Source organism: Nomascus leucogenys, chromosome 18 (genome assembly GCF_006542625.1).
Source record: "Nomascus leucogenys isolate Asia chromosome 18, Asia_NLE_v1, whole genome shotgun sequence".
Lineage (NCBI taxonomy): Eukaryota > Metazoa > Chordata > Mammalia > Primates > Hylobatidae > Nomascus > Nomascus leucogenys.
In genome coordinates this window covers 6,066-32,057 of record NC_044398.1, presented here as the reverse complement: position 1 = coordinate 32,057, position 25,992 = coordinate 6,066, and the positions used below count along the sequence as shown (strand labels likewise).

Here is a 25,992-nt window from a genome sequence, read left to right as displayed (position 1 = left end):
GCACTGCCCTGCAGACAGCTTGACCTCAGACTTCTACCTCCAGCATTGTGAGAGGACAGATTTCCTTTTTGCTTCTCTTTGACACAGGGTCTTCCTCCGTACCCAGGCTGAAGTGCAGCGGCACGGTCTCAGCTCACTGCAGCCTCAGCCTCCCAGGCTCAAGTGATCCTCCCACCTCAGCCTCCCAAGTAGCTGGGACTACAGGCGCACACCACACCCTGCTGATTTTTTTTTTTTTTTTTTTTGTGTGACAGAGTTTTGCTCTTGTTGCCCAGGCTGGAGTGCAATGGTGCGATCTCAGCTCACTGCAGCCTCTACCACCTGGGTCCAAGCAATTCTCCTGCCTCAGCCTCCTGAGTAGCTGGCATTACAGGCATGCACCACCACACCCGGTTAATTTTGTATTTTTAATAGAGACGGGGTTTCTCCATGTTGGTCAGGCTAGTCTTGAACTCCTGATCTCATGATCCACCCGCCTCGGCATCCCCAAAGTGCTGGGATTACAGGTGTGAGCAGCCACCATGCCTGGCCAACCCTGCTAATTTCTCTCATGGTTTTTAGAGACAGGGTCTTGCTATGTTGCCCTGGTTGGTTTCAAACTCCTGGGCTCAAGCGATCCTCCTGCCTTGGCCTCCCAAGGTGCTGGGATCACAGGCGTGAGCTACTGCGCTGGCCTTCTGTCGTCTCAAGCCCCCTCCATTACAGAGAGACCCTCCATTACAGGGGCACCAAGGCACTCGTACAAGCCACTCACCCAAGGTCTACAGGGGCCCCAAGGCACTCATACAAGCCACTCACCCAAGGTCACACAGCAGGCGTGTGGCAGAGCCAGGGTTTAAACCCAGGCATCCAAGGGCGGAGGAGCCAGGGGGGCACCTGCAGCCCTTGGTGGCCAGGACCTACTATGCCCCCGGCCCTGCCCCAAAGAAAAACCCACACAGCCTGAGGCCAGAGCACCAGAAATTTATTAAATTCCCCACTTTCCCCCAAAACACAATTACCCACACGCAGTGAGGGGGTGGGGAGGCCCCCCAGCCTGGCTCCTGCAGCCTGGGCCAGGAGGACCAGCATGGGGACACAGGAGCTATCAGGCAGGAGTCAGGCTGGGGGACAGGGGGACACGGGACAGGGAGGACAGACAAGGTAGTGCAAGGGCAGAGGCTTCTGGCTGGAAGTCCTGGACCCCCAGCATAAAGGAGGGGAGGAAAGGAGGCTGGCTCGTATAAAGCAGGCGACCCTGAGCCCTGACACAGGTGGTGTGGGGGAGGACACGCAGGATGACGAGGATAAAACCAGCTCTTAGGACCGTGGCTTCTGTCCTGGGTCTCAGGGCACACACACACACACACACACACACAACACAAGATGCTTCTGGCATGAGGGGCAGGGTCCCAGAGACCCCACCCTCGTTCAAGCTAAAAACTGGGAGGGACTGAGCAGGGGCTGGCACCAAGACCCATGCTTTACCAGCGGGGCGAGTTTTTTTGGTTTTTCTCTCCAAAAGGGAAATTTAAAAATCTACAACAAATCACATCAAATTCATTAAAAGTGATAAAAACCCGGCCTCCCCCTCCTCACTTGAGCTTCAGACCGGGCCAGAAAAGCTCAATGATGAAGAAACAGGAACATGCCCAGGTCAGGTCTCCCCACCCAAATACAAGTCCCGGAGTGGGAAGCTTGGAGCTGGGATGGCATGGGCAGCCCTAGCCGCCAGCGTCTGTTAACTGTCAAGAGCTGCGTGAGGAGGGGGCAGAGTGAGAGAGACCACCCCAAGCGAAAAAGGTTTCCAAGGACAAATTCTAAAAATATGGAAAATATTTTAGCCGAAGTTATCAGAGGGCTTGGCGGCTGGGCGAGGCAGCGGCGGGGTCTCCGCGGGGCCGCCATCAGCTGTGCTGCTCCAGGTAGGCGGACAGGAGCAGCCCCGGCGGCAGGAAATCCAGGTGCCGATTACTGACCTTCATCTGCCGCTTCCCCTCCAGGTCGGCACCTGCAGAAGGGACCAGCGGGGCAAGAATGGGAGGAATCTGGGAGCCGCGGCAGGTAGAAGTGCCTCAGACCCGCACTGCCCTCGCTTCTTCCCAGGGAGGTCACCGCCAGCTGGTGTGTGCTGGTCACGGCGGCCTGGCTGACCCTAAGTTCCCGGGTCCGGGAGCCTGGCTCACAAGAACACCTAAGGCTCCCTACAGGAGCACTCTCTGCAGGCCCATCTCACTCCCCACTGGCACTCATTCCACTGTGCAGATGGGGACCCTGAAATGCACCGAGCCTGAGGCCGCATGGCCACTCAACATGCCTGCCTGGCGGACTGTCCGGCCTCCCCTCAGGTTCCCTGCCTTGCAGAGGTGGTTCTGAGGCACCTAGGCCATGAGTGGTCCAGCTCCCACCAGCCTCCCCTTCCCCATCTCCCCCTCACTGCAAAAAAAATGAATGACCTGGCCAGGAGCAGTGGCTCACGCCTGTAATCCCAGCACTCTGGGAGGCCAAAGCAGGAGGATCATCTGAGGTCAGGAGGTCGAGACCGGCCTGACCAACATGGTGAAACCCTGTCTCTAGGGCCAGGCGCGGTGGCTCAAGCCTGTAATCCCAGCACTTTGGGAGGCCGAGGCGGGCGGATCATGAGGTCAGATCGAGACCATCCTGGCTAACACGGTGAAACCTCATCTCTACTAAAAAAAAAAAAAAAAAAAAAAAAAAAAAAAGCCGGGTGTGGTGGCGGGCGCCTGTAGTCCCAGCTACTCGGGAAGCTGAGGCAGGAGAATGGCGTGAACCCGAGAGGTGGAGCTTGAAGTGAGCCGAGATAGCGCCACTGCACCCCAGCCTGGGTGACAGAGCGAGACTTGGTCTCAAAAAAAAAAAAAAAGAAACCCGTCTCTACTAAAAATACAAAATTAGCCGGGCGCGGTGGCGGGCACTTGTGATCCCAGCTACTCAGGAGGCTGAGGCAGGAGAATCGCTTGAACCCGGAGGTGGAGGTTGCAATGAGCAATGAGCAAAGATTACACCACTGCACTCCAGCCTGGGCGGCAGAATGAGACTCTGTCTCCAAAAAACCAAACCTAACCAACCAAAACAAAAAAAACTAGCCATGTCCCATGTGAGCTCCGTGCCTCAGCAGTCCCCTCTGCCTGGGACCCCCATCCTCTACTCCCCATCTTGCTGGGACCCCTCGTCTTCTGCGTCAGGACCACAGCTCCATACCCACCAAGCTCCAAGCCCCGCACCCCCAGCCAAGGCCCGATGTTCTGAGCAGAGGCAGGCATGGGGGCTGCGTCTCCCACAGAGGGAACAGAGAGAGGCATGGTCAGGTTGCCATGGAAACCATCGCCTCGGCAACTCCAGGCGGGCGGCAGAGACAGGTGTGAGAGGCTCAGGACCAGATGGGATGCCTGGGGCCAGCAGGCGCCTGCACAGACCTTCACTAGGGGGGTGAGTTCTGAGACCACGCCCCGTTGTAAAAGTGGAACCCAGGGGCCAGTAGGGGGTCTCGCCTGAGGTCCCATGTGTGGTATGTAGGAGGCCTTACGAGTTAAATGCGAACCTTCCAGACACTGCGTGCCCCCATCTTATCTCTGGCTCTGGGAGGTCCCTCAAATCCAGGCTTCATTACCCCCACTCCAGGCCCCGAAGATGTAGATGGAGGAGTGTCTGTGTCCAGTAGCCTGGTTGTGTCTGTGGTCACCCCGCGTGGGGCCGGATAGGCAGGGAGCTTCTGGTGACTTCAAGCCAGGGTCCCACTGCCACCCCTGAGTTCGTAGCGTCCCCACTCCAGCCCCCTTCCCCACCTCCCCACCAAGCCCCACTCTGAGGAACCAGGCCCCTGGGACCCTGGCCACTTTCCCACGTTGAGCTGGCCAACTTGGGGTCTTGGCGGCCACCAGCACTTACTGGCCGAGATGAGGTCCATGTACTGGCAGACGGCGTGCAGCAGGAGCCTCTCGAAGCTGTGGGGAACGGGCAGTGAGCGCCGTGCAGGGGCCGCAGCGTGAGGTGTCCGCCCACCTGGCCACAGCCTGGTAGGGTCCGCCCACCTGGCCGGGAGTGTCTGCCCACCTGGCTGCAGACTGGGGGGTCCACCCACCTGGCCGCCCCCCCTTACCTGTTGTCCAGCATGGCTGTGTACACGGCCTGGGGGGACACGGAGAAGAACCGAAGCAGCCGCTCCTCCCAGGTCTCCAGCGTTTCCTGGGGAGGGCGGCCCAGTGGTCAGGGAACTGCAGGACTTGCGGGTGGGGGGCCAGGGAGGTCCAGGGCCCCCAGGAGCCCACAGCGCTGGGCTCAAACATGACGTCCGACCCACCACATGAGGCTGCTTAACTGTCTCTGAGGCCACCATGCCACCTCCTGCCTGTGCCTTCCACGGAGGGAACTCCTACACCCTGCAGTGCCCGCCTTCGTTGCCCCCGCCCTCCTACTCAGGGCCCTGGTCCCGCTGTCTGTATCCTGCCCTGTGTCTCCTGACATGACCTGCACCGGATGAGAACCTGTGCCTGGGAAACGGGCCTTCGAAACAGACCAGGCGGGTAGAAAGGCGAGGCCGGCACTCGGGCACTCACCATGGGGATGCGGCTGCGCTTGAGGACGGCTCGCAGACGCCGGCTGATGCGCTGGAAGCACTCGCGGGGTGTATAGGCGGGGTCCTCTGCATGAGTGGGGGAACAGGGGGCAGTCTTGGGGCGCTCGTCCTGGCCCTGCCCACCTGCCAGACCACGCCCACCTGAAGACCACGCCCACTCGGGGAAGACCACGCCTGCCCGGGGAAGACCACGCCTGCCCGGGGAAAACCACGCCCATCTGTGCCTTGGCCTCGCCTACCCACCAAACCACAACTTCACCGATGCTGTGGCCCCACCCAGACAGCCAGCAGACCCTACCCACACAGGGCTCTGACCACAACCCATCCAGCTGACCCTACCCTCACCTGTATGTTGGCCCCAGCTACACATGAGGCCCCACCCACTCCAGGCCCACACAACCCAGCTAGCCCCAGCCCCATCCATCTCCAGGCCCCACCCCTACCCACTGCCATCCAGATCCTGCCCCCACATCCTGGCCACACCCACTCCATGTCCAGCCCCATCCATATCCTACCCACCCCTTCCTGGTCCCACACACCCCACTGCCCTGTCCCATCCATACCCTGGCCTCACCCACACAGTAGGTCCAACCCACTCCAGGCCCCGCCCACACCCCATCCATATCCTGCCCCCATCCCGGCCCCACCCACCCCATGCCCCGCCCCCATCCATGCCCTGGCCCCACCCACACCCACCCCAGCCCGGCCCGCACCTCTCCTTCGGTCCTCCCCTCGGCCAGGGCCCCTCCTCCGCGCCTTGCTCCTGCCCTCATCTTCCAGGTAGCGAAGAACCCGCTCCTGCTCCTCCCCGGAGCGGTTCATGAAATCGTTCCAGACCTGGAAGAGAGGCAGGGAGGCAGGCTTGCCATGAGACGCCCGGCTGGGCTGACATCCCCGGGCAAATGGGCAGGGAAGGCCGCCAAGGACATGGACGCGCTCCGGCGGTCACCTCTGTCCACTGAGGGGCCGCTGCTTGTGTCGGGCCCTGAGCTGAGCGCAGGGACGCGGGGAACCGGGATGAGCCCACAGCTGTCTTGGGGTGGGGGGGATTGAGGTGAAACACTCTCGCAATCGTTGGAGGGTTCCCAAACGTATTGGGCAGGTGAATCCAGGAGCTCGAAGGTTCCAGGGGTGGGGTGGGGATTCTGGCCTGGTCTGGGGACCCCAAAGGAGACTGAGGGGCCTTCATTAGGAGACCAGAAGTGGGCGGGTGCCCCTGGCGGGGGGACGGGCACAGGAGATAGCCTGGCCATAAGAGAACCGATGAGGGGCTGCTGGGGGTCCCCGCGTGGAGGGAGTGAGGGGGTCAGGGGCCGCACCTCCACGTAGGTGGCGTTGTTGCAGGCCTCGGCAAAGATGCCTGGTGATGCATGGGGTGCCAAGTCTCCGTCCTCCAGGCCAGGCGGGCCCCCATCTGTCTCCAGCAGGGTCAGGAGGTACTGGGCTAGGTGGAAACAGATGCTCTCTGGACCAGGGTGGCATTTGAGGACCCCCAGGCACCATGGGGACCCAAGAACTAGCCTTCCTCCTTTTTTATCATCTTAGCCTCCCCACCTCCATGCTCCAGCTGTCTTCCCCAGAAGGTACAGAAACCACGTAGACTCCAGGTTCTGGCTTGTCAAACTCCTACATATCCTTTAAAGCCCCAGCTCCCATGCCCAGGGTGCCCTCCCACCCAGCCCTGATCCAAGAGTCCAGGGGGCGCCTGTGTCTGGCTCTATTTGTATGGTCCCCCAGCCTACAGCTGACACCTCTTTGGGTCCCCAGCCCCACCCAGGCACAGCTATGGGAGGGGTAACAGATAACACCAACATGCACGCCATTCTACAAGGCCCAGGAGCCCCCAGGAGGCACCTCCCAACCCCTGCTCACTGTTCTCCAGGCGCTGGAGGCTCTTCCGCCCCTTGGCCTTGGGCACAAGGTCTGAGTTCCGCACTGCCTGGTTGATGAAGTGCTGTTTCCGCCTGGAGGCCGAGAGTCTCTTCACCTGGGAGCTGGCTAGGGCAGGCAGGCAGCCGGAAAGGGGCCTGTGGGCCGGGGCAGGGGTGGTCCTCAGGGCCAAGGCTGGCCAGCATCTCCGAGAAGAGCCCTACCAGTCATGGCCTGCTTGGTTTCTCCCAGCAATGGAGAGCTCACCCCTACGGTGTGTGGAGTCCTGGGCCCTTAAAATCCTATTTTGTTTCATCCTGACATCACCCAGGAAGCAGAGACAATTGCGAAGACGGGCCAGGTGTGGTGGCTCATGCCTGTGATCCCAGCACTGTGGGAGGCTGAGGCCGGCGGTTCACTTGAGCTCAGCAGTTCAAGACCAGCCTGAGCAACATAGCAAGACTATGAAAAAAAAAAATAAGACTATTATATTTTTCTGTCTCTACAAAAAAAAAATAATTAAAAAATTAACCGGTGTGCTTGTACCTGCCTGTAGTCCCATGTACTCAGGGGCCTGAGGCAGGAGGATCACTTAAGTCCAGGAGGTCGAGGTTGGCATGATGGCACCACTGCACTCCAACCTAGGCAACAGAGCAAGACTCTGTCCAAAAAAATAAATAAATAAATTAGGTCAGGCACATTGGTTCATGCCTATAATCCCAGCACGTTGGGAGGCCAAGGTGGGTGGATCACTTGAGGTCAGGGGTTGAAGACCAGCCTGGCCAACATGGTGAAACCCTGTCTCTACCAAAAAATTACAAAAATTAATCAGGCGTGGTGGCGGGCGCCTGTAATCTCAGCTTACTCAGGAGGCTGAGGTGAGAGAATGGCTTGAACCCTGGAGGCGGAGGCTGCAGTGAGCTGAGATTGTGCCACCGCACTCCAGCCTGGGTGACGGAGTGAGACCCTGTCTCAAAAAAAACCAAAAAACTGTGATGTCAGATTAGTAAACTGAGGCTCAGAGAAGTGAACACACTTGCCCAAAGTCACACAGCAGGTGAATGACCGAGAAAAGCTGCCGCCCACTCCCAACCCCAGTGTTCAGGGTGTTAGCTGTAAGCCAGCAAGGCCCACAGTCTTTGGGATGTGAATGGCTTCCTTCAGAAACGGAGAGTCAAGAAACTTGATTTGATCCACATCCCCCACCCCCAGCAGCAGAGGAGCCAGAAAACAGCCGCAGAAGCTCAAGGTGATGCCTCAGCCTCCCCCAAGCCGCCCTTAATGTCCCCCGTCCCCGGGGCCAGGATGAGAGTGGGGCTGCAGCAGCCCCCCCAGAGCTAATCGGCCTAGCCGGAGCAAATGGCATTAATTGTGGAGATGGATTAGCTGTCACATCTGTGCCTCCCACTGAGAATCCAAGGGCCAAGCCACTCAGTGGAGGGGAATAGGCAGCCACCCGGGAAGCGGGTGGTGGGAGGGGGGTAAGCGCGCACAGCAGCCACCAGGCACCCGGGAAACAGGCGGCGTTCGGGGGGAGATGGGGGGATAGGCGCGCACAGCAGCCACCCGGCACCCGGGAAACAGGCGGCGTTTCGGGGGAGATGGGGGGATAGGCGCGCACAGCAGCCACCAGGCACCCTGGAAGCAGGCGGCGTTTGCGGGGAGGTAGGCCATGCGTAGGCGCGCATGGCAGCCACCCGGCACCCGGGAAGCAGGCTGGTGGGGGAGCCCCTTGGATGGGGACTTTTCTGGCAAAGAAAAGCCACACAAGCGGGGCGTGGGGGCTCATGTAATCCCAGCACTTTGGGAGCCCAAGGTGGGTGGATCCCTTGAGCCTGGGGAGTTTGAGGCTGCAGTTAGCTGTGACTGCAATACTGCGCACTCCAGCCTGGACGACAGAGCAAGACCGTGCCTCAAAACAAACAGGCCGGGCGCGGTGGCTCACGCCTGTAATCCCAGCACTTTGGGAGGCCGAGGCGGGTGGATCACGAGGTCAAGAGATCGAGAACATCCTGGCTAACACGGTGAAACCCCGTCTCTACTAAAAATACAAAAAATTAGCCGGGCGTGGTGGCGGGCGCCTGTAGTCCCAGCTACCCGGGAGGCTGAGGCAGGAGAATGGCGTGAACCCGGGAGGCGGAGCTTGCAGTGAACCTCTGAGATCACGCCACTGCACTCCAGCCTGGGTGACAGAGCGAGACTCCGTCTCAAAAAACAAACAAAAAACCGTAACGCTTGCTTGGTCAGCCCCAGACCATAGGCTGCAGAGCTCCACTGGGCTCAGAAACCCCCACACCACAGGGCTGACATGGACTCCAGGGTCTGGGGGTACCAGGATCGGCTCCACCCTTATCTCCTAACTCCACCCCACCTGAAACACATTCTGCTCCAACCCCACAGTGGCACCTCCTGGCTGCTGCTGCTTCCAAGTCACGATTTCCAGTCCTGCCTCCGACCTTTGCACAGGCGGCCCGGGTTTGCTGGCTGGCTGTAACCCCCACCCCCGGCACTCACAGCCATGCCTGGTACACAGGAGACACTCAAAAAAATAACCACCAAATCAATCCTCAATAAAAATTCCAAGAGAGCCCACAGTCCAAAATCCCTAATAGCATCCAGAGTTCTCAAAACAAAAATTAAAAGCGACCCACCCACCCCTGCAACCCCCAAAAGACTTTGGAAAACGCTTGGAAACTCTAGGTCAGTTGAGACAAGATTCAGTCAAGGGAAGCCAGGCGCAGTGGCTCATGCCTGTAATCCCAGAGCTTTGGGAAGCTGAGGAGGAAGGACAGCTTGAGGCCAGGAGTTCGAGACCAGCCTGGGCAACATCATGGTCCCCGCTACTCAGGAGGCTGAGGCGGGAGGATCACTTGAGCCCAGAAGGTGGAGGCTGCAGTGAGCTGAGATCGTACCACTGCACTCCAGCCTGGGTGACAGACCAAGACTCTGTCTTAGAAAAGAAAAAAAAATGCAGTCAAGGGGGTCAGAAATGAGGGCAGTGCTCGTCAGGGTCCACACATATGTAAAGAGTCCTCAAGCCTTAAGTCTGTGCATTTTACAGACCAGCTGTTACATCTCAATCAAAAGTAAAGAAGCTGATTGGCCGGGCGTGGTGGCTCACGCCCATGTTCCCAGCACTTTGGGAGGCCGAGGTAGGCGGATCACTTGAGGTCAGGAGTTCAAGACCACCCTGGCCAACATGGTGAAACCCCATGTCTACTAAAAATACAAAAAAATGAGCCGGGCGTGGTGGCATGCACCTGTAATTCCAGTTACACAGGAGGCTGAGGCAGGAGAATTGCTTGAACCTGGGAAGCAGCGGTTGCAGTGAGCCAAGATTGTGCCACTGCACTCCAGCCTGGTGAACAGAGTGAGACTTGGTCTCAAAAAAAAAAATAAAAGTACGCTGGGCGCGGTGGCTCATGCCTGTAATCCCAACACTTTGGGAAGCTGGGGGGGTGGGGGGGGCGGATCTCCTGAGGTCAGGAGTTCGAGACCATCCTGACCAACATGGAGAAACCCCCATCTCTACCAAAAATACAAAAATTAGCCGGGCACGGTGGCACATGCCTATAATCCCAGCTATTCGAGAGGCTGAGGCAGGAGAATTGCTTGAACCCAGGAGACGGAGGCTGCGGTGAGCCAAGATCATGCTGTTGCACTCCAGCCTGGGCAACAAGAGTGAAACTCTGTCTCAAAAAAAAAAAAAAAAATTAGCCGGGCGTGGTGGCAGGTACCTGTAATCCCAGCTACTCAGGAGGCTGAGGCAGGAGAATCACTTGAACCTGGGAAGTGGAGGTTGCAGTGAGCCGAGATCGCACCACTGCACTCCAGCCTGGGCGACAGAGCAAGACTCTGTCTCAAAAAAAAAAAAACAGGAAGCAAGCTGAGGAGACCCAGGGCTGTCTGAAGTGGGGAGACGACAGGCAGGTAAACAGTACAGTCTCCACAGACTGCGGCAAAAATCTGTGAAAAGTCATCAGAACAAAAACCTCACATGTGCACAAGTACCCACCAACAGGGACCTGCAGGCAGAGGCACGGGTCAAGCTTCGACCCTGGACCAGGTGCTCGGAACTCAATGGCCCAGGCAAGCCTGGAAACTCCCAAACCGCCTCCTCGCCAGGCCGCGGCGTTAGCAGGGCAGGTCCTGGAATCTCAGCCCGGGGTGTGAACCCCAGCTATGAAGCTTCACCCTGAAACCCCCCCGCCCCCGCTTTTTTTTTTTTTTGAGACAGAGTCTCGCTCTGTCACCCAGGCTGGAACGCAGTGGTGCGATCTCAGCTCACTGCAACCTCTGCCTCCCAGGTTGAAGTGATTCTCCTGCCTCGGCCTCCCGAGTAGCTGGGATTACAAGTGCACACCACCACGCCTGGCTAATTTATTTATTTTTAGTAGAGATGGGAATTTTATTTATTTATTTATTTTGAGACAGAGTCTGGCTCTGTTGCCCAGGCTGGAGTGTACTGGCTCGATCTCGGCTCACTGCAAGCTCCACCTCCCTGGTTCACGCCATTCTCCTGCCTCAGCCTCCCGAGTAGCTGGGACTACAGGCGCCCGCCACCACGCCCGGCTAATTTTTTGTTTTTTTAGTAGAGACGAGGTTTCACCGTGTTAGCCAGGATGGTCTCGATCTCCTGACCTCGTGATCTGCCCGCCTCGGCCTCCCAAAGTGCTGAGATTACAGGTGTGAGCCAGCGTGCCCGGCCTTTTTTTTTTTTTTTTTGAGACAGTCTCCCTCTGTCGCTCAGGCTGGAGTGCAGTGGTGCGATCTCAGCTCACCGCAACCTCTGCCTCCCAGGTTCAAGTGATTCTTCTGCCTCAGTCTCCCGAGTAGCTGGGATTACAGGCACGCGCCACCACGCCCGGCCCCCATTATACAGATTTGTAAACCAAGGCACAAAGTCACCGCCCAAGCTCCCATTGCTGCAAAGAGGGCAGCTGGAGAAGGAGGTGGTGGACCATGCCTTCAGCACAGAGCACAGCAACCGACGGGCACTCAGTGGGAACGCAGGGTCATGTTAAGCCAGCGTCTCTGAAGCTGGATCAGCCTGAAGCTGCCTCCCTGAGGCGGGAGCACTCCGTCCCATGCCCCAGATTCACCCACAGCCACCCCCCCGAGGCCCCAGGGCCTACTTCTCCACCCCAGCAGCTGGACAGGGCCGATAACAGAAGTGACATCCGAGGGGAGCCCTCAGGGAAGTCAGAGGGGGCGGGGCTCGGTGACACAGCTCAAGCCATCCCAGCAAAGGCCTGGTATCACCCCATTTTACAGATGAAGGACCCGAGGCTTGGAGAGGCAGGGCCGTCCCCCATCACCACCCAGACAATGAAAGGAGCCGGATATGAACCTAGGTCTGACCCAGAACCCCAGAGCTACCCTGCTTCCCTCACCGTGCCTCATATCAAAGCCCCACAGGCCTCTCTTCCCGGCCCACAAGGACCTGCCTGGTCCTTCCCCCGCTCCAGCACAGCTCATGGCTCCCCAGCATCCCAGGACCAGGCCTGGCTCCCCCTTGGCCTAGCATCGCAACACAAGGGCCTGCGCCTGTTTCGGTTGGTATCTGAGGGCTCGCCACCCTCCCCTGGGCCTCTAGTGCTGAGCTGAGCACTGGAAATCAAGTCCCGCCATCAGATGGAGCTGGCTGACTTCAACCAGTTTCTTTTTTTTTTTTTTTTTTTTTTACCTGAGACGGAGTCTCGCTCTGTCGCCCAGGCTGGAGTGCAGTGGCGCAATCTCGGCTCACTGCAAGCTCCGCCTCCCGGGTTCACGCCATTCTCCTGCCTCAGCCTCTCCGAGTAGCTGGGACTACAGGCGCCTGCCACCACGCCCGGCTGATTTTTTTTATTTTTTGTAGAGACGGGGTTTCACCGTGGTGTCGATCTCCTGACCTCGTGATCCGCCCGCCTCGGCCTCCCAAAGTGCTGGGATTACAAGCGTGAGCCACCGCGCCCGGCTGACTTCAACCAGTTTCCAGCAGGAAATTAAGAAACATCTTTAAGCTTGTCATCCCAGCACTTTGGGAGGCCGAGGCGGGTGGATCATGAGGTCAAGAGATGGAGACCATCCTGGCCAACATGGTAAAACCCCGTCTCTACAAAAATACAAAAATTAGCCAGGAGTGGTGGCGCACGCCTGTAGTCCCAGCTACTTGGGAGGCTGAGGCAGGAGAATTGCTTGAACCTGGGAGGTGGAGGTTGCAGTGAGCTGAGGTCGCACCATTGCACTCCAGCCTGGGCGACAGAGCGAAACTCTGTCTCCGAAAAAAAACAAAAACAAAAAAACATCTGGCCTCTGGGGTAGACAGTAGGGCCTGGGAGTCACCGACACTCCTCTCCAGAAATGGAAGGAACAGGAAGACCCCATCAAAATCCCCATGCCCAGCCAGGCGCGGTGCTTCACGCTTCTAACCCCAGCACTTTGAGAAGCTGAGGCAGGTGGATCACTTGAGGCCAAGAGTTCGAGACCAGCCTGGCCAACATGGTGAAACCCCCGTCTCTACTAAAAACACAAAAAAATTATCCGGGCATAGTGGTGGGCGCCTGTGGTCCCAGCTGCTCAGGAGGCTGAGGCAGGAGAATCACTTGAACCCGGGAGGTGAAGTCTGCAGTGAGCCGAGATCGCACCACTGCACTCCAGCCTGGGTCACAGAATGAGACTGTCTCAAAAAAAAAAAAAAGTCCCACACCCAGCCACAGGCCCCTCCATACAGTGCTCCAAACTCAGGGAGCCCCGGTCTCTGCCTGATGCACCTGCTCATTCCAGCTCTGTGTTCACCTCCCCCATGAACGGCCCCACCCCCCACTTAGCCCAGTCAGCCTTACCAGGAAGCTCTGGAAACCAACCGGCCCCAGCCAGCCTGTTTACTTCTTTGCTCCTTAATCACTAGCTCACTAGGCCCACACAACAAGACAGGGTCCACCCCCCGCCCACCACCACCCCCGGTCCCAGCCTGTGACCAGCCCACAGTGGCGCTCACTGCCTGTTGAATGAATAACTAAACTTCTGTTGACACACTTCCTAAGGGCTGGTTCATCTGTTTTCCACACCACTCAACAAGACCACTTTACAGACCAGGAAACTGAGGACCCAGCGGGGGTATCTGAGGCTTCCTGGACCCTGAAGGCTCAAGGACGTGTGTCCACAGAGCGGGGGGCAGCCCAAGCTGGGGAGCTGCTGGGGTTTGGGGGAACAGGCCTCCTGGCCACTCCCAATTCTACTCCTTGCAGATTTTGAGAGGGGAACTGTGAACCCTCAGTCCCTTGAGCAAAACCACACCTTTCCCAGCACTGGCCCCACCCCCAGTAACCCACAAGAGACAGCAAGAGAGGAACCCACTTGTGCATCAGGAAGCCAGGGCTCAGGGCAGAGGTGACTCAGCCTGGGGTGGGGCAGACTGCGGCGGCTCCCAGCAGTCCCCAACCCCCCCGCCAGGACATAGCTGCCAGGTAAACACCCAGCGACTGAGGGCTGAAAGCGGAAACATGAGTGTATTTACATAGTTACACAGGAGTCACTACACCTGGGCTTCAAGAAGACCCAGGGTGGCAGGCGTGGTGGTTCACTCCTGCAATCCCAGCACTTTGGGAGGCCGAGGCAGGTGGATCACCTGAGGTCACGAGTTCGAGACCAGCCTGGCCAACATGGTGAAACCTTGTCTCTACTAAAATTACAAAAATTAGCCAGGCGTGGTGGCACGTGCCTGTAATCCCAGCTACTCAGGAGGCTGAGGCAGGAGAATCACTTGAACCTGGGAGGCGAAGGTTACCGTGAGCTGAGATCACGCCACTGCACTCCAGCCTGGGTGACAGAGCAAGACCCCGTCCCCCCAACCCCCATCAAAAAAAAAAAAAAAAACAACAAAACAGAAGACCCAGGAAGAAGAGCCCATTTTGAGGGTAAATGCCCACTCCAGGTGGTTGAAGGCCCCCCTTAGAGGAGACGTTACGTGGGTGCACTGGCTCACGCCTGTAATCCCGGCACTTTGTGAGCCCAAGGCAGGTGGATCCCTTGAGTCCAGGAGTTCGAGACCAGCCTAGGCAACATAGTAAGACCCTCGTCTCTACAACAAATTAAAAAATTAGCCAGGCCGGGCACAGTGGCTCATGCCTGTAATCCCAGCACTTTGGGAGGCCGAGGTGGGCGGATCACCTGAGGTTGGGAGTTCGAGACCAGCCTGACCAACATGGAGAAACTCCGTCTCTACTAAAAATACAAAATTAGCTGGGTGTGGTGGCACATGCCTGTAATCCCAGCTACTCAGGAGGCTGAGGGAGGAGAATCACTTGAACCTGGGAGGCGGAGGTTGCAGTGAGCCAAAATCGCACTATTGCACTCCAGCCTGGGCAACAGGAGCAAAACTCCATCCAAAAAAAAAAAAAAAAAAAAAAAAAATTAGCCAGGCGTGGTGCACACCTGTGGTCCTAGCTACTCGGGAGGCTGGGGCAGGAGGATCACCTGAGCCCGCAGGTGGAGGATGCAGTGAGCTGCGATCAAACCACTGCACTCCAACCTGGGTGATAGAGTGAGACCCTGTATTAATAACAATACTACGGCCAGGCGCAGTGGCTCACGCCTGTAATCCCAACACTTTGGAAGGCCGAGGTGGGTGGATCACCAGGTCAGGAGATCGAGACCATCCTGGCTAACACGGTGAAACCCCGTCTCTACTAAAAATACCAAAAATTCTCCGGGCGTGGTGGTGGGCGCCTGTAGTCCCAGCTACTCCGGAGCCTGAGGCAGCAGAATGGCGTGAGCCCGGGAGGTGGAGCTTGCAGCGAGCTGAGATCGCAACACTGCACTCCAGCCTGGGCGACACAGTGAGACTCCGTCTCAAAAAAAAAACAAAAAACAGAACAAAAAAAACACTACTACTAGGCGGGGTGCGGTGGCTCACACCTGTAATCCCAACACTTTGGGAAGCAGAGGAGGGAGGATGGCCCCAGAAGTTTGAGACCAGCTTGGACAAGTTAGCAAGACCCCGTCTCTAATATGAAAAAAAAAAAAAAAAAAAGGCTTCCTCTGCTCCAGCCTGGCCAATAGTCCGAGACTCTGTCTCCAATCAATTAGCCAATCAACCAATCAAAGAGGCACCCTTTCTCCTTCAGATATAGATCACCTCTGTAGAGATGGGTATGGCCTCTGGGTGGAGATAATAGTGATGATATAATACACATAATAATGATGATAGTAATAAATCATCATTTAAAAATAATACTAGCAGGCACCGTGGCTCACACCTGTATTCTCAGCACTTTGGGAGGCCAAGGTGGGAGGATCACAAGGTCAAGAGATCAAGACCATCCTGGCTAACACGATGAAACCCCATCTCTACTAAAAATACAAAAAATTAGCCGGGCGCGGTGGCAGGCGCCTGTAGTCCCAGCTACTCGGGAGGCTGAGGCAGGAGAATTGTGTGAACCCAGGAGGCGGAGCTTGCAGTGAGCCTAGATCGCACCACTGCACTCCAGCCTGGGCGACAGAGTGAGACTCCGTCTCGAAAAAATAAACAAATAAATAAATAAATACAAATAATACTAAAGGCCGGGTGCGGTGGCTCACGCCTCTAATCCCAGCACTTTGGGAGGCCGAGGCAGGCAGATCATGAGGTCAGGAAATCAAGACCATCCTGGCCAACATCTTGAAACCCCATCTCTACTAAAAATATAACAATTAGCTGAGTGTGGTGGCCGGGGCCCGTAATCCCAGCTACTGGGGAGGCTGCCGCACGAGAATCACTTGAACCCGGGAGGTGGAGGTTGCAGTGAACCAAGATTGCACCACTGCACTCCAGCCTGGGCGACAGAGAGAGACTCTGTCTCAAAATATTACTACTACTAAAATAACCAATAAAACATTAACGATAATTAGTAATGACACAATGGACACTCCCGTTTGCTAGGCCCGCCCCAGTGCTGGCTCGGTAACCCCCATCACTGGGAGAAGAGGCCACACTTACTATCCCATTTTACAGAAGGGGAAACTGAGGTATGGGAGCATGAAACAACCTGCCCAGGTGGCGCCGTCCACACGCGGAGGAGGCAGGAACGGAACACGCGCCACCTCCTCGCCCACCACCAACACGGACCCCAGGGGCGCACCCTGGGTCCCCGGGTCCCTGTGCGGGCAGGGGTGACACATGGGTGACCCCCACACAGACCGCCCCGCTTCCGGGTCCCCCGGGAAGGATGCGCGGGCTCCTGCTTGCCGGGTTTTAACCCACAACGGTTGTGGGGATTTACCCGACGGAGAGTAAGGGGCCGGGTCTGCCCGGAAAGGCGGGGGCGCAGACAAGCCCAGAGGGCGAGTGGGGCCGGGCGTGTGGCAGGGACCAGGCTGGAGCGCATGGCCGCGTGGGTGAACCCCGACCCGCGGACAGGGGCCCAGGACCCTCTGGCGGGAGGCTCCATGGCTGGCACCTCGGGGCCCGGGGAGTGGGGGGGCGGACCTGGGAGTGGGGGCGCGGACCCGGGAGTGGGGGCGCGGACCCGGGAGTGGGGGCGTGGTCCAGGGCAGTGGGGGGACGGACCGAGGAGTTGGGGGGTCGGACCCGGGAGTGGGGGCGCAGACCCGGGGAGTAGGGGAGGCGGACCCGGGGAGTGGAGGCGAAAACCAGGGAGTGGGGGCATGGACCAGGGAGTTGGGGGGCGGACCCGAGAATGCGGGCGCGGACCAGGGGAGTGGGGGGACGGACGCGGGGAGTGGGGGGGCGGACCGGGGAGTGGGGGGACGGACACAGGAGTGGGGGCGTGGATCAGGGCAGTGGGGGGGGGTGGACCGGGGAGTGGGAGGAGGCGGACCCGGGAAGTGGGGGCGCGGACCCGGGAGTGGGGGGGCGGACCGGGGAGTGGGGGGACGGACACAGGAGTGGGGGCGTGGATCAGGGCAGTGGGGGGGGGGTGGACCGGGGAGTGGGAGGAGGCGGACCCGGGAAGTGGGGGCGCGGACCGGGGAGTGGGGGCACGGACCGAGGAGTTGGGGGGCGGACCCGGGACTGGAGGCGCGGACCAGGGCAGTTGGGGGGCGAACCAGGGGAGTGGGGGGCGGACCCGGGAGTGGGGGGCGAACCGGAGAGTGGGGGGCGGACCGGAGATTAGGGTGCGGACCGGGGAGTGGGGGTCGGAACAGGTAAGTGGGAACGCGGACCCGGGTACCCTCCCCCAGCGAGCTCCCGGAGCGCCAGGAGGGTGTCCCCGCTGAGTAACAATGAGGACCCCCCACCCAGCCTGGGGGTCCACAGCGGGCGAGAAGGGAAGGTGGGACAGGCTGAAGCCCCGGAAGAGGAGCAAGGGGAGCGAGGGGAAGGAAGGGAACGAGGGGAGGGAAGGGAAAGGAGGGGAGGGGAGGCGGGGAGAGGATCTCAGGGGAGGGAGCCCAGCCCCACGGCGCCCGCCGCGCCCCGCCCGCCCGCGCTCACAGCAGCCGCCGCCCGCCCGGGCTGCCCTCCACCGCCTCCGGGCCGCACTCAGGGTTCTCCAGCGCGACCATGGCACGTACGCCGTCGCCGCCGCCGCCGCCCGGCAGGGCCTTCACCGGGCCGGGCAGGAAGTGACGGGCGCCCGGAGGCGGGCAGGGGCGGGGCCTGGGGCTGCTCGGCGGGGCGGGGGCACCCACCTCCCGGCTGCCGGGAACGAACGCGGAAACCCAGGAGCGCGGGGAGGAGATCCAGCTCCTGGGGGGACGAACGGGGAAACCGAGGCAGGAGGGGCGGGAATTCAGCCCCTGGGGGGGACGAACGGGGAAACCGAGGCGCGCGGGGCGGGGATCCAGCCAACAGGGAACGAACGGGGAAACCGAGGCAGGCGGGGCCGGGATCCAGCACCTGGGGGGACGAACGGGGAGACTGAGGCGGGAGGCGGGGCCGGGCCACGATCCCTAAACCCAGAAATCTAGCTCCGGGAAGGAGGGGCACCTAGGCGAGGGGTCGAAAACTCAACCACAACCCTGCGTCCCGATCCGGGCTGCGGACTGAGCCAGGAATCCAGCCCAGGGAGGCGAGGAGACACGGACAGGGAAACTGAGGCCTGGGTATCGGCGAGGGAGGGGACGTCCTTTTTGGAGGCAGAGGATGGCGGAAATTAAAACTGCCCGAGCCTTCCTTCCACCTGCCCCTCCCAGCCCTGGAGCCTCGGCTAGGCAACCCCTTCCCCTGCTTAGCCTCAGTTTCCTCTTCTCTAAAATTAGGCCTGGTGGCCAACGTGGCGGCTCATGCCTGTAATCCCAGCACTTTGGGAGGCCAAGGCCAGTGGATCACTTGAGTCCAGGTGTCTGAGACCAGCTTGGGCAACATGATGAAAACCCATCTCTAAAATAAAAAATAAGGGCTGGGCGTGGTGGCTCACACCTGTAATCCCAGCACTTTAAGAGGCCGAGGCGGGCGGATCACGAGGTCAGGAGATCGAAACCATCCTGGTTAGCACGGTGAAACCCCGTCTGTACCAAAAATACAAAAAATTAGCCGGGCATGGTGGCGGGCGCCTGTAGTCCCAGCTAATCGGGAGGCTGAGGCAGGAGAAAGGCGTGAACCCGGGAGGCGGAGCTTGCAGTGAGCCGAGATCCCGCCACTGCACTCCAGCCTGGGCGACAGAGCGAGACTCCGTCTCAAAAAAACAAAAAAGAGTAAGGAGGAAAAAGAAAATGATGAGAAACTGTGGATGGACTCAAAAAAGGGCGCACTGTGAGATTCCTGTAGATAAATATACAAAGAGGTGAAAAAGGACAACAGGGAGATGTAACAGGAGTGACTGGCAGAGGAGCTGGGCATCGGGAATGAGTGGTTTCCCCAACCATCAGGCACAGGGTAAGGGTAGATGCTCAAAGAATGGACCTGAACATTTATTCGTGAGAGAGGGAGGCAACTCCAGAGACCTTCCTGGGCCTTCCTCCCATTCTGGGTTCCAGGAGTTCCCTCCATGGGCCTGTCCTGTCTGTACCTTCTTTTTCTTCTTCTTCTTTTTTTTTGGAGAGAGTCTCGCTCTGTCACCCAGCCTGCAGTGATGCAATCTCAGGTCACTGCAACCTCCACCTCCTGGGCTCAGGTGATTCTCCTGCCTCAGCCTCCCAAGTAGCTGGGATTACAGGCGCCCTCCACCAGGCCTGGCTAATTTTTTGTGTTTTTAGTAGAGACCAGGTTTCACCACGTTGGCCAGGCTGGTCTGAAACTCCTGACTTCAAGTGATCCACCTGCCTCGGCCTCCCAATGTGCTGGGATTACAGGCATGAGCCACTGTGCCCGGCCTATTCATTTTTTTTCCCTCTCTTTTTTGTCTTTTTTATGCAAATGGCAGCACCTTTTTCTTCGCTGCATATTACTCCATGATGACCAAACATCTTGGAACTCTGTTGCAGGATGGACTTCGGGGGAACCTCCTGGATGTCATCCTGGGGTACACATCCAGCTGTGGGATTATGGGGTCATGGTTGTGCTGACCGAGCTGGGTGGCTCATGCTTGTCATCCCAGCACTTTGGGAGGCTGAGGCAGGAGGACTGCTTGAGCTCAGGAGTTCAAGACAAGCCTGGGCAACCTGGTGAGATGTCGTCTCTACAAAAAAATTTAAAAATAAATTAGCCAGGCCAGGAGCGGTGGCTCACGCCTGTAATCCCAGCATGGGAGGCCGAGGCGGGTGGATCACCTGAGGTCAGGAGTTCGAGACCAGCCTCGCCAATGTGGTGAAACCTGGTCTCTACTAAAAATACAAAAATTATCCGGGCATGGTGGCAGGCACCTGTAATCCCAGCTACTTGGGAGGTTGAGGCAGGAGAATTGCTTGAACCTGGGAGGCAGAGGTTGCTTTGAGCCGAGATCGTGCACTCCAGCCTGGCAACTGAGTGACACCCTGTCTCAATAATGATAATAAAAGGCCGGGCGCAGTGGCTCACGCCTGTAATCCCACCACTTTGGGAGGCCGAGGCGGGTGGATCACGAGGTCAGGAGATCGAGACCATCCTGGCTAACACAGTGAAACCCCAACTCTACTAAAAGTACAAAAAATTAGCCAGGTGAGGTGACGGGCGCCTGTAGTCCCAGCTACTGGGGAGGCTGAGGCAGGAGAATGGCGTGAATCCGGGAGGCGGAGCTTGCAGTGAGCCAAGATGGAGCCACTGCATTCCAGCCTGGGCAACCTGAGTGAAACTCTCTCAAAAAATAAATAAATACATAAATCAGTAATAATAATAATAATAAGGCTGTGGCCTTCGCAAGGTGCCCTCCACCTGGTTCCCGCTGCTAGTGTCCCTGTGGGTATCAGACACCCCTTGTCAGTCATATGGGACACATTCAGTCCCAAACCGCCAGATCAGGGACGTCCCTCACCTGCCCTGAACTTTCCATGGCTCTCCAGGGCCCTGGGGACAAACCCAAGCTATCCTCACTCAGGGTCTCCGCTGAGGGCTGGCCTCCCGGCCAGGCTGGGCCCACCCACTGGAGCCCCAGCCCCTAGGAGGGTCAAAGTCCTTCCCATATTCACAGGCCTTACAGTTCGCGCCTTGGCTGGGCTCCTAGTCCGGGCTGCGCGTCTACCCGCTAGTTAGGGTCCGCCCTTCCAGGTCCACAGCAGCCTCCACGCGGCCCACCCCCTGCCTGCTCCGCCCCCCTCAGCCCCCTCCCGCGCTCTCACTCCGACCTTGCACCGGGAGGAGGGAATAGGGGGGTTGCCGCTGGGTGAATAGAGGGCGCGTGGGCAGGGGAGGGAGTGGCGAGCGGCTGCTGGAGAGGCGGGAAGGCAAGGACAAGCGGGGGGGTGCGCACGGGCTATAAACGCTGGGCTGCAGCGGCGCCGGCAGAGGAGCCGCCGAGCCCAGCACAGCTGCCCTCTGGACCCTGCGGACTCCAGCCCAGCCCCTTCCTCAGTTCCACAGGCGCAGCCCCCGGGACGGTCGGGCGGAGGGGTCCCCGGGGCGGTGCCAGGGCGCAATCCTGGAGGGCGGCCGGGAGGAGGAGAGGCGCGCGGCCATGCACACTGTGGCCACGTCCGGGCCCAACGCGTCCTGGGGGGCGCCGGCCAACGCCTCGGGCTGCCCGGGCTGCGGCGCCAACGTGTCGGACGGCCCAGTCCCTGCGCCGTGGGCCGTGGACGCCTGGCTCGTGCCGCTCTTCTTTGCGGCGCTGATGCTGCTGGGCCTGGTGGGGAACTCGCTGGTCATCTACGTCATCTGCCGCCACAAGCCTATGCGGACCGTGACCAACTTCTACATCGGTGAGTGCGGGCGCTGCGCCGCACCTGCTGCCGTCCGGGGGGGCTCCGAGGGCCGAGCGGACTGGGGCGCCCTCTCGCGGCGCATCGGGGCCCTCTCAGACCTGGCTCTGTCCCCCGCAGGGGTCCCCCCCACCTGGAATCTTTTCCCTGTGGTCCCTGCACCTGAGGCTGGAGGTCGCAAACTCCAGCGCGGGCGGGCCCGGGCGGGCCGGAGGGTGGGGAGTGTGGCACATGGAAACCTCGACCTGGCCACTCGCGGGGCTCGCTCCGGTGCGGCGCGGGCCAATGGCTCGGTGTCAGCTGAACAAAGAGCTGGGGGAGGGGCTGGCTTGGCCCGCGGGCCTTAGTTTGCGACCCCTGCTCCGGTGGCTCACTGAGCCTGTTTATGCATTTGTGTCCTGGGGTCTCCTACCCCACACAGCTGTGAGCCCAATCGGTGGCTGCTGGGCCGGCACCATTGTCTCCAGTTCGCAGTTGTGGAAACTGAGGCTTAGAGGGTCAGGGGCCTGCTCAGGCTCCCCCAGCCCGGACAGGGCCCAGCAGAACCGATTTCTGCCGGAATGGCCAGGAAACCCGAGCTGGAGGCGTAATGTTTGAGATGTAAGGGGGAATTACTAGGAGGCGACCCAACTTCTCTGCCCGAGGAGGCCGGGGGCGCTGGGGGGGCCTCCCTGAGCCATCCTGCTGGTCACTTGGACCAAGGTGGGGGCCAGGGGGCAGGGCCAGGAGCGCTGGGCGGTTCCCGCAGCCAGTGGCGCCCACGCCCAGCGCCCGCGCGTCCCCACCGCAGCCAACCTGGCGGCCACGGACGTAACCTTCCTCCTGTGCTGCGTCCCCTTCACGGCCCTGCTGTACCCGCTGCCCGCCTGGGTGCTGGGCGACTTCATGTGCAAGTTCGTCAACTACATCCAGCAGGTGCGCTCCGGAGCAGGAGGGGAGAGGGCGCACTTGGGGACGGGCGGGGATGCGCTCCGCAGTGGGAGGGGAGGAGGCGCACTTGGGGACAGGCGGGAGTGCGCTCCGCAGTGGGAGGGGAGGGGATCGTACGTGGGGACGGGAAGGGGGGTGTGCTGCGGAGAGGAGGGGAGTGGGCGCACGTGGGGACGGAGGGAGATGCTCTCCGAAGCAGGAGGGGAGGGGGCGCATGGTGGGGCTGGGGAGGGGTGCACTCTGGAGCCGGAGGGGAGGAGGCGCACGTGGGGACGAGGAGAGGGGATGCGCTCCGGAGCGGGGCGGGGGTCGCATGTGGGGAGCGGGAGCCCACGTGGGAAGGGGGGGCGGACCTTGGGCGGTGCGCGAGTCAACGCATAGGAGAACCAGGGGCTGGGGGCCCAGCTTGTGGGACAGGGCTGGGCGGTGGTGCAGCCTAGACCTGGAGTGGGGAGCGGGAATGGGGGAGGGATGCAGACGGGGACCCGGGTCACTGGTAAGGAAGGGCGACCGAGGCCCTGAGGCTTCTTGCCCCGCCTGTCGCTCCGTCCCACGCAGCCCCCTGTCTCAGACTCGGGGTATCAGCCGCCCCCCAAGGGCTCCCTCACTTCCCCAATCCTCCTGCCCTCCTCTCCCAGTCTCCCCACCTTCTGTCCCCTCAACCCGCACTGGACACTCCTCCCAGGACACATCCCGTGTATGTGCCTGAGTGTTCGCACACGTAGGGGGATCGGCAGGGCGGGCGAACAGGGCAGGCTCCCATCCGCGCAGGTGGCCACACGCCCGGCTGGCGGCTCCCGCAGGTCTCGGTGCAGGCCACGTGCGCCACTCTGACCGCTATGAGCGTGGACCGCTGGTACGTGACGGTGTACCCGTTGCGCGCCCTGCACCGCCGCACGCCCCGCCTCGCGCTGGCTGTCAGCCTCAGCATCTGGGTAGGTGAGTACAGCTCGGGGCCTCACGGGAGAAGGCGGACACGTCCTAGTGCCCTGGGCGCCCGGAGCCACCTGCCGCCTCGGTCCAGCATCTGGAAAATGGGCGCAATAGCTCTGCCTGCCTAGGGCCAGCGAGGCTGCAGACGGGGCGCCCGGGCCTTTGCAGGGTGGCTGGGTGAACGCCTCCCGGGGAGGCACGTGGGGGACCGCTGGGGGGCCGCTGGTTCCCCGAGCGGGGTCTTCATCCCGGCTTGTGGCGCAGGCTCTGCGGCGGTGTCTGCGCCGGTGCTCGCCCTGCACCGCCTGTCACCGGGGCCGCGCGTCTACTGTAGTGAGGCCTTCCCCAGCCGCGCCCTGGAGCGCGCCTTCGCACTGTACAACCTGCTGGCGCTGTACCTGCTGCCGCTGCTCGCCACCTGCGCCTGCTATGGGGCCATGCTGCGCCACCTGGGCCGGGTCGCCGTGCGCCCCGCGCCCGCCGATAGCGCCCTGCAGGTGCACGGCGTGGGTGGGAGGACAGCAAGGCTGGGCGGGCTGGGAGGCACCGTGGTGGGAGGCGCCCGTGGGGGCATCTGCGCGGGCAGGGACAGCCCAAGGGGTCCAGGAGGGGCGGTGCGAGGGGATGAGCCCAGCCGGGCCCCAGCCTTTCGTCTAACCACCTTCATCGCACCCCCCAGGGGCAGGTGCTGGCTGAGCGCGCGGGCGCCGTGCGGGCCAAGGTCTCGCGGCTGGTGGCGGCCGTGGTCCTGCTCTTCGCCGCCTGCTGGGGCCCCATCCAGCTGTTCCTGGTGCTGCAGGCGCTGGGCCCCGCGGGCTCCTGGCACCCGCGCAGCTACGCCGCCTACGCGCTTAAGACCTGGGCTCACTGCATGTCCTACAGCAACTCCGCGCTGAACCCGCTGCTCTACGCCTTCCTGGGCTCGCACTTCCGACAGGCCTTCCGCCGCGTCTGTCCCTGCGCGCCGCGCCGCCCCCGCCGCCCCCGCCGGCCCGGACCCTCGGACCCCGCAGCCCCGCACACGGAGCTGCACCGCCTGGGGTCCCACCTGGCCCCTACCAGGGCGCAGAAGCCAGGGAGCAGTGCGCTGTGCGTCCTGGGGGAGGACGCCGCCCCTTTCTGAGCGGACCCGGTGGGAATCCGAGCGGCTCCCTCTGGAGCGGGGACTGCTGGAACAGCGGCTATTCTGTTATTGATATTTTTCTTACTGTCCGATATCAACCGTGCAAATATTTTGGTCTGTTGTGACGTTCGGTGCAGTTTCATTGTGAAGTTTGCTATTGATATTGAAATTACGATTTCTGTGTTTCCTGAAATTAAACATGTGTAAACACAGGACTTTCTGGATCATTCCAGAAAGTGTCAGACGTTTTCTCATTGTCTTGTAGTTGACTGTCACTGTGTACGATTCATTCCACTTTTTTTTTTTTTTTTTTTTTGAGACAGGGTCTCATTCTGTCACCCAGGCTGGAGTGCAGTGACGCGATCTCCGCTCACTGCAACCTCTGCCTCCCGGGTTCAAGTGATTCTCCTGCCTCAGCCTCCCGAGTAGCTGGGATTACAGGCGCCCGCCACCACGCCCGGCTAATTTTTGTATTTTAATACAGACGGGGTTTCTCCATGTTGGCCAGGCTGGTCTCGATTTTCCTGACCTTAAGTGATCCCCATGCCTCTGTCTCCCAAAGTGCTGGGATTACAGGCGTGAGCCACCGCGCCCGGGGTCTCATCCCACTTTTAGAGATACTAAAATGTGAAAACAGACAGCGCAAATGCCCATCAATCAACGAACAGATAAAGAAAATGTGGCGCGCGTGCGCGGGCACACACACACACACACACACACACACAGAAGACTACTACTCAGCCATAAAGAGGAATGAAATGGCATTCGCACAACCTGGATGGAGTTGGAGACCACTACTCTAAGTGAAGAAACTGGAATGGGAAACCAAACATTCTATGTTCTCAGCCTCCCGAGTAGCTGGGACTACAGGCGCCCGCCATCACGCCCGGCTACTTTTTTGTACATTTAGTAGAGACGGGATTTCACCGTGTTAGCCAGGATGGTCTCGATCTCCTGACCTCGTGATCCGCCCGCCTCGGCCTCCCAAAGTGCTGGGATTACAAGCGTGAACAAAACTCATTTTCAGGTGAGACGGCGCCACCTAGCGGCCGCCGGCACTGGCCCCGCCCCTAAGAGCCCGTCCCCCGACCGCAGTCCCGCAGGTGCCCGGCAGATGGCACGCGCGGCCCGCGGAGGTTTCGCGCCTTCTTTTCTCGCCTCGAGAAGTCCCAGAGGTGCCCGGTGCCCAGGGGCGGTGTCGCTCATTCGGCTCCAACCTGGACCCCTGGTTGGAGGTGTCCCCGCTGTGAAGTGGGGAAATCGGAGGCACATTATGAATTATCCAGGTCTTAGGCACTTTGCTTTTGAGGGCCCCTTGTATGAAAACATTATTCAAAATGGTAATTTATTCTACAATACTCACCGT

General features: G+C 59.9%; 2 protein-coding genes across 2 annotated transcripts; one reads left to right on the top strand and one right to left on the bottom strand.

Annotated features, from left to right (window-relative positions):
* Positions 1 to 947: 947 nt before the first annotated feature.
* R3HDM4 (R3H domain containing 4) lies at positions 948 to 17,988 on the bottom strand. The gene is made up of 8 exons (XM_030798101.1): positions 17,862 to 17,988; positions 6,449 to 6,603; positions 5,896 to 6,020; positions 5,290 to 5,413; positions 4,557 to 4,642; positions 4,100 to 4,185; positions 3,889 to 3,944; positions 948 to 1,990 (listed from the first exon to the last, which is right to left on the bottom strand). Exons 1-8 carry the CDS (start codon positions 17,930 to 17,932, stop codon positions 1,887 to 1,889), a joined length of 807 nt encoding a protein of 268 aa, XP_030653961.1. The 5' UTR covers positions 17,933 to 17,988; the 3' UTR covers positions 948 to 1,886.
* Positions 17,989 to 21,231: 3,243 nt separating this feature from the next.
* KISS1R (KISS1 receptor) lies at positions 21,232 to 24,890 on the top strand. Its single transcript, XM_012503416.2, has 5 exons — positions 21,232 to 21,640; positions 22,431 to 22,555; positions 23,374 to 23,509; positions 23,768 to 24,000; positions 24,183 to 24,890. The coding sequence occupies exons 1-5, from the start codon at positions 21,397 to 21,399 to the stop codon at positions 24,624 to 24,626; spliced, it is 1,182 nt and encodes a 393-aa protein (XP_012358870.2). The 5' UTR covers positions 21,232 to 21,396; the 3' UTR covers positions 24,627 to 24,890.
* Positions 24,891 to 25,992: the final 1,102 nt, after the last annotated feature.